At 42.7% G+C, this 8,435-nt stretch overlaps 1 protein-coding gene across 1 annotated transcript; it reads left to right on the forward strand.

Annotated features, from left to right (window-relative positions):
- Positions 1-1,002: 1,002 nt before the first annotated feature.
- vrtn (vertebrae development associated) lies at positions 1,003-3,060 on the forward strand (the record flags this gene model as incomplete). The annotated part of the gene is made up of 1 exon (XM_080833414.1): positions 1,003-3,060. One exon carries the CDS (start codon positions 1,003-1,005, stop codon positions 3,058-3,060), a length of 2,058 nt encoding a protein of 685 aa, XP_080689540.1.
- Positions 3,061-8,435: the final 5,375 nt, after the last annotated feature.

Genomic DNA, 8,435 nt, shown 5'->3' on the forward strand with positions numbered 1-8,435 from the left:
CACATTGAAATTGACGACGGCGCTGCGTTAGAGGGTGTGTTTTCATGCCTAGAACAAAACACAATCTTGTGATTGACAATTTCCTGGAGGGAGGTACTCCTTATCGTTTCGAATCTCCAAATTGCCTTGGACTCAGGTTGGCCTCAAAGAAGCCAACTACAAGCGCAGAGCACACTCGTCAGTAAACTCACAATGGACTAATCTGGGAGCGTAGAACAACAGCAATTCAACACACACTCTCTGCTGCTAAGGACGGACGGTTATTTGAGATACAGTTATTGTAACTGACCTAAGGTAAATATTCCCTTCCTGTTTATGATTGTTTTACGAGCGTAACTAACCAGCGTAACCAAACTAGCTAATTGAGATTTTTAAATTGACCCAACTGAGTTTATGTAACTAAGTAACGAACCCACCTAATAGGCCTACCATGTAAAGACGAATACTGCCTGAGGATAATCAATGTTGACACAACGAGAAATGCATAGAGGGATACTTTATAAATCCCAAGGGAAATTTAGGTAAACGAGCGTATCCCAATATTTAACATGGTACGGAATGTTTTTTTGAGACGCATTGTCTTCTAGCTAATTATCGGAAAGCAACAGGCTCTTCAGCCCTCGCATACATCCAAGCTGACTGTCCTAGTAAGTTTAAATTCGCCCAGTAGGCCTATATGCTTCCCTTTATGTTCAATGTTTCCGATTTTTAGGAAACACTGGTACAAAAGTGTTGAATAGTAAAATTGTGTACCATGAATACTACAGCAAGAAGTATAATAATGATAAATGTTTTGTAGAAGTTACCAGAAATTTAACTATTTGATAAAGAAAGCTTTAATTACTATTGCTTCATGAAATATGAATTGCTGTTATAAATACAATGCGTGTACATGTTGCCTCCAGGTAAGCATTAGAGTTCATGTTTACATTTAGGCAGTAGTAAAACAAAATGTTCCCCCACACCTTTCCTGAATTTGGCTTACTTTTCTTTCCAGCAGGAATGATTCAGAGGGAAGAGGTTGTGCTCTCTGTCCTGGGCAAGCTCCAGGATGCCACAGAGTGCACAGGCTTGGAGGCCCTCTCCAAAGTGGCCATGGAGGTGGAGCGAATCCTGTTCCCCTTCCTCCTCCCCGCGGAGACCTGCAAGGAGCTCATGTCTTGGACGGGTATCGACAGCGTGGCCCACACTCTTTACCCTGCAGACGCACCCGTTGGCCTTCTGCCTCTGGCCTGCAAGGGGGAGGGGAACCTGCTATTCGATGCGGCCAGCATGCTGTTGGTGGGCAGCACCAGCCTCAGCCTGGAGCTCCAGGTGAGGACCGTGGTGGAGATGCTCCTGTGGAAGCGGTACTACCTGTCTGGCATGATCGACTCCAAGGTGATGCTGCAGGCTGCCAGGTTCTCCCTCTCCGCGGAGGAGTCCGAGGACATGCTCAACCTACCCATGGCTGTGCTGGAGGCCATCTTTGATGCCGACGTCAAGGCGTCCTGTTTCCCTGGCTCGTTTGCCAACATGTGGCACGTCTATGCCCTGTCCTCTGTGCTACGGTGCAATATATACTCCGTCTACCCCATGTACAACCTGAAGATCCGTCCCTACTTCAACCGGCTCATACGACCCAGGGTTTGGCCGAAGGAGACAGGGTTACCGACCCTCCACATCATGTGGTCCGGGGAGTTGGAGAATGCCTCTGTTTTTAAGCCTCACAACTTCATTGCCCTTGTGAAAGCCTGCGATCTGAACATAGGCACCCCCAACAGCGAACAAAGACCTCTACCACTTAAGACACTTGAACTGCTGAATCAGGACTCACAGCTGTCCTACTCTAACCTCAAAGATAAGTTCAACATCACAAAGAGCACCTTCTACCGCTGGAGAAGGCAAACCCAGGAGCACCGCCAGAAGTCGGCTGCCAGGTACGAGGCCAAACACTTTTTTCAGGCTTGCTACTTGGAGGGTAAACTCATACCTCTCCACCAGTTCAAGGAGTTCTTCCCTGAGATTTCCCGGTCAACCTACTACGCCTGGAAACATGAGCTGCTGTCATCTGGAGGGAACCTCTCTGGGGGATCCACAGGAGAGGTGAGTCCAGGAGAGAGCACGGAACCAGAGTCCTGGTCCTCACCAGAGGGGAGGCACAGCGATCATCAGGACATCACAAACTACTTCACGTTCAACGCTGACAAGCTCGAGGGAGAGCGCACCCACAATCTGACCATGATGCAAGAGGCCAAGAAGTGCCTTCAGAACTGCATCGCGATGAACACTTCATGGCCATACAGAATCTTCAAAAGGACCTTCCCAGGCATATCAAGGTCAACATACTACAACTGGAGGAGAGAAGCCATGCTGTTCAATCCAGGCTACAAAGACGCCACAGGAAGCAGTGAGGACAGCTCAGATGGTGACAAGTCTCAGAGTCTAAATGGCGAGCTGTTCCCCAGTCAGCCAGCGAGCCAAAGGCAAGCCGCCCCAAGAGCCAAGATCTGCAGGCGCAAGGCCAAGAGTGTCCAGGTGGTGCACCTCCGCAACAAGAAGCTCAGAGAGCAGGCGAAGTCCTGCGCCCAGAAGACCAGAATGCCACACTCCAAGTTCAAAGTCATGTTCCCCTCCATTTCCACTAGCTTCTACTGGTTCTGGAGGAAGAGAAGCCACCGACTAGCAGAAATTGTGGACAACCCGCAGGTAGAAGAAGCAGAAATGAGCATGAGTTTTATAAGAGATGACGACATAAAAGAAGAGATTACCAGTCCTACAGTGTCTCCTTTGGATGGTGACACCAAGCTATTGAATGGTGAGACTGTTTCCCCTTATCAAGTCACTCTGCCTGCATTCCCTGCCCTCAACAAAAGCCCAGAGGACCACGTGTTTGTCATGGATGTGGTGGCGCTGGCCAACTTTAAGGCTAAGGCAAAGTTATTCCTGCAGCAACGCTTTGAGGAAAAGTCTTTCCCCACTTTCAAGGAGTTTAGATCCTATTTTCCCCTCACGCCACGTTCCACTTACTATATGTGGAAAAGAGCTTTGCATCATGGTGTTCCATTAGTTCACGGTTGATGACTGCCATTTCCTGAATGCCCCCACAGCTCTCTGTGTTCAAAGCTTTAACATCACACCAATCGTGAAGGCTATGTGGTTTTCCATCAGCTTGGACTCATGGGAAGAAAATCCTCTCGCATTAAGGTTTTTTTTAAAAAAATTGGCAGCTAAAAAGGCTAATCATCAAGATCTCTAAATTGCAACTTGAAAATGTCCCTCTTTCCTTTTCCTTACTTCACTCTGCTCTCATCTCAGGTCCAGGACATTAGCATGTGTGTGAAATGAGACTATCCTTAAGCTGTGCACCACTTAAGCCTTGATGGCCCTTGGGCAAAAGGGTAGTTCAAAGCCAGAGATAGTGAGGCTTCAAATGGCTCTTTGTTTGAGTGTCTCTTAATCGCCTTGAACCATTGTGGCTGGGTGGCCCTTTATTTTCCTATTTTATTTTAGTTGTGCTCACGCTTTCAAAGTTTCTTTTAATTTGGTAAGTCGACATGACCTAGCATCTGTAGTTTCCCATGGTTACCATATATATTTTAGAATTGTGATGATGAGAAATGAAAGCATTGTACATTTCTTTGTTTGACCATTTTCCGTTTCATTTTTTAATTCACAAATATATATTTTTGTATCGACGACTGAATGTTATCTGTTTCTAGAAATGAAATTACTGTGGCACCACTTATTTGTTTTTGCCACTCTTAAATTTAGATAGAGGTTATTTTTGTTTTGTTCAGGCTGTAAATTTACTAAATTAAGCAATGAAATGTTGTAGAATGCTCAGTGTAAATGTTTACAATGCAACATTTTATGAAAGGAATATCAGGGTCTATATTTTATTTTGCACACATTATTTTGAAAATGTCTTGTGAAAAGTTTACTGATGTCCATGTTTTTTGATTTGTTGCTGTTTGAGATGTAAATCTGTTTTGCTTCACCTTTTTGTTTAAACTACCTAACTTTTTTTTTTTTGTCTTTTGACCTCAAGGTCGGGACCATAATGCCTCACAAATATATTCCTTTTTCCTACTTTTGTTAATTTGTAATGTTCAAAATATAAATTTATGATGTCACCATTGTGGTGTAGTAAAATTCTAAGATTTGTGTAGACTGTTTAACGCCATCTCAAGTAGCGGCTGTTTCAGATGATGTGCTCTGGATCTTCATAGGTCAGTGGACTGTGTGGGATTGTGCATGTAGTAACTCGCACAGCAATATTTGCTCTGAAGCAAGAAATCAATAAACAATCCTCAAAATGTTTTGTTGTGCCTGAATGCTTGTCATGTCTATCACTACTTGTCACACTTCCAAGTGGCTCATCATTAATGTTTGCACTTTTGCACTCATAACATCTTGTTTAAATCCACAGAGGCATGCAATTGTCTTATTTTCAACGAAAACCCAGTCCTGTTTGGCTTGTCATTTTCAGATCAATTGCACCTACAAGGATGACACATAGGCATGAAATTGCCTTGTTCTAAAGAAAATGAAGAGGAGTTGTGGTTCAGCCCAATGTTTTTCCTTTGGTGGACTAAATGCAATGGTGTGAAGACGAAAGCAATCCATAGCTTTACCTGTATCTTAATATTTCTATTTGTTAACATATTGCATATTTCTATTTGTTAACATATTGCGTATTTCCATAATTATATTGCTGAAAAGTGATCCAGTTCGCTGATGCAGTCCCTAAACGTTATAATACTTTCTCTGTCACTGATTGAGGCCCTGGAATAACCATGAATTCATCTACAGTATCTACCATTAACCCCAGAGGATATAAGAACCTCAATATGTGCAGAATACTATGAATTTATACTCATTTTAATGAACTGCAATGACACAGGTAGCCCCATGGATTATTGGAAATGTTAATCAGCTGAGATGGTAAAAAAGTGTCCAGGGTGTCTTGCCCTAGAAATGTAATGGACATTGACATAATGGCAGCCAGGGGAAATGCTCCCTTAACTGTCTGTTTAGTCAGTAATTTACATTACCTTTACTTTCTCCATATAGGCAGTCAGAGCTCGCGACTACCAAGCATCCTTCATACTGGATGCTGTTTATCCCAAAAATAGCATGAAAATAATGAGCGGTGGCAGGTGGGGAGTAAAGCCTGGTAGGATTATCACTCTGCAGTCATGAGACGGCAAGAAGAGCAGTTAAGCACAGCAGAGCTTTCAGGATGCCGTACTATTCTGTAAACAAAGATGCATTGGGGGAAATTGTTTCTGGGTTTTTATTTTTATTTTAAAAATGGATTGCTCTGAAATGATGGGCAGTTTTGAATGTTGAGTAACATCTAGTGAGGCTTGCATTCTTTCCAGAAATGATGAGAGGTAAAGTAGAAGTTGCTTCAGTACCTCTCTCCTATCAATTCAATTCTTATAATTTCTTGAGTAAACGAATGTTAACAGATTTTGAGCTGAAGCAAACCCCTGGGCCGTCTGACGAAATGTTTTCACCTTAAAAAGGTGATTTGCATGTCCATGGACCCCTGAATCACCCACACATTCTGCCCCAACACCCACCCCTGACTGCCCTACTTGCAGGTCCTTTTGAGTGAGACAAATTCAGTGAGATGGCAGGCAGTGTTCCTACAGTATTACATTCTTCTAGAACAAAACAGTTCTTACCTGCATGACCTCACACCATTATCTTTGTTTCAGCTGGGCCCAGTTCTGATGTAACCTGATGCTAGAGCAATGTCCCTGTCAAATTCTAACTTGATGTAGTGTAAATTGTGAACACTAGATGGCACCAATAAGCTTTTTCTTTTACAGTGCAAGTTATGGTACAACGCCATACCACTGCTTTAATTCTGGGCGGCCTCAGAAAGTGTATAATCCACAATTTAGCTATCAGCCTCAGTCATTAGTTGTCACTTTGTAACTAAATGAAATGAGGAGGCGAGTGACCCAAATATACAGACTTTTAAAACACTGTTAAAACACAAACACTAAAATGTCTCATTTGTTATCATCTTCAATCAATCCTGAGGCACTGCATCCACCCTGTACCTGCGAGGTGCACCACATATGATGAAATGCTCTGAAATGTCATAAAAAGTTACAATGAGAACGTTTTCAGCAGACTGAAGCTGACTGTTCAGGCAGTGGGTTATGCAAATAGGCTGGTGCAGTGGAAATCTCCTTTGAAGAGATACTCTTCCCCCTTAGTGCTCCTGAGTATGTGTGTGTGTGTGTGTGTGGGGGGGGGGGGGGGGGTGGGGGTTAGGGGGGTTGTGTGTGTGTGTGTGTGTATGTAAGCGCCTAGAGGCAATTGTATTGTTATGGCACTATACAAATACATTTGAATTGAATTGAATTGAATTTAGTGTGTGTGTGTGTGTGTGTGTGTGTGTGTGCGTGTGTGTGTGTGTGTGTGTGTGTGTCTGTCTGTCTGTGTGTGTGTGTGTTTGTGTGTGTGTGTGTGTATATACAGCTCCGGAAAAAAAGTAAGAGATCACTTAAAAATGATCAGTTGGTTTTACTATTTATTGGTATGTGTTTGAGGAATAAAAGACACTAGAGGAAAACTTACTTCCTTTTGCTCTGACAATGTTCCCCAACTCTGAGAAGTGGTTTTACAGCAGGGCAATGTTCCATGCCACACAGCCAGGTCACTGAAGGTGTGGATGAAGGACCACCAGATCAGGACCCTGTCATGGCCAGCCCAATTTCCAGACCTGAATCCTATTAAAAACCGTTGGAATGTGATCAAGAACAAGATGGATGGTCAAGCCATCAAACAAAGATGAGCTGCTTGAATTTGTGCGCCAGGAGAGGCTTAAAGTCACCCAACGACAATGTGAAAGACTGGTGGCGAGCATGCCAAGACACATGAAAGCTGTGATTGTAAATAAAGGTTATTCCACCAAATATTGATTTCTGAACTCTTTCTAAGATAAAATATTAGTATTGTGTTGTTAAAAAATGAAAATGAACTTGTTTTCTTTTTCATTTTTTCGAGATCTGAAAACGCTGCATCTTTTTTGTTATTTTGACCAGTTGTCATTTTTTGGCAAGTAAGTGCTCTAAATGACAATATTTCTATTTGGTTAAACTGTTTTTAAAATAAAATATGCATATATGTTTTTTTTACTGAAACACATACCAATATAATAGTGCTCTTTTGTTTAATGTCTTGGCCTTTGTGTTCTGAGTCCAGCAATAAACACTCTGCTTGTCCCACCTCTCTTCCATGGACATCTATCGATAGAGACATTTCCCACTCCACAGCCTTGGGCCAAAAGCACTTCATTTTCAGCCAGATGACTCCCCTTGTCTTGCTTTTGTCCGCTTGATAGATTGAGAGCCCATGCTAGCAAGTGCCATGATTGCCAGATCAATGACGCAGCGAAGACCGTTTTCTCATCGCTCAGCCTGCAACACTCAAGTTCTTTGCTCGCACTGATGAAACCACCCTCCTTCTAATCCCGGTGCTTGATGGTAAATGCAGTGAAGGAGTTGCATGAACTGATGCAGTAGTGGGGATAATCTGGGACTCAGTGATGTCTAACATTTTACTATTTTGAAACTGGTCTGAAAGGTTTCTTCATTCAAAACAAACAGAGGTTTAAGGTGGTCCTAGTTTGTGTATGGATGATTTGGCTGACATTGAAGAGCACAGATACAGTTTGTGAGAGGGAGTTGTTATCTCCCTGACCTGAACCAGATAATTGCGGAAGGTTGTTTATTCGAGTGTCATAGTAATGCCTTCCATGAGGTGATTTTTTTTTATCTGAGGCACAAAAGTGTCCTGTAATAGCCTGGTGTTGTTTGTAAAGGTTTTCAGATACCAGCGCTGCAAAATCTTATTTTCTACTCCAAATCACATATCTTGCGTATCCAAGAGAGAGAGAGAGAAAGAGAGAGAGAGAGAGAGAGATAGAGAGAGAGAGAGAGAAAGAGAGAGAGAGAGAGAGAAGTATCAAAATGAGAAGTAAATGATAGGCAATGTTGTTTTGAAACACAAACCTTTGAAAAAATGATCTTGAGTAAAAATTTAAAAGATGGCTAGCCATTGCGCCACAAAAAGGAATGTCATTATCTTTATCAAGATTCTTCATCATTCCAACACAGTTAGAGAAACATCTAGACCACAATCTTCAACATTTAAAGCAGACACTTCCCTGTTGAGGGACTGCCGCTATATCACCAGCCAACAGCAAGATGGCGCTGTAATTCTGTGGCTTCCTGTGTAAGTACCAACACAACACAGCACTGGTGCTTGCAGTCGAAAGAGCTCTCTCACACGGGCATTTTGTTACACAATTTCACAGAGCTCTCCCCATTGTCTCGCATTAATTACAAACCTCCCTGGACGGAGTCACAGTGTGTAAATATTGCCTGTTTTCATTCAAAGCCTTCTCATCTATTAAAAACAATAGGATC

This window comes from Sprattus sprattus (assembly GCF_963457725.1).
Source record: "Sprattus sprattus genome assembly, chromosome: 2".
Taxonomy (NCBI): Eukaryota; Metazoa; Chordata; class Actinopteri; order Clupeiformes; family Clupeidae; genus Sprattus; species Sprattus sprattus.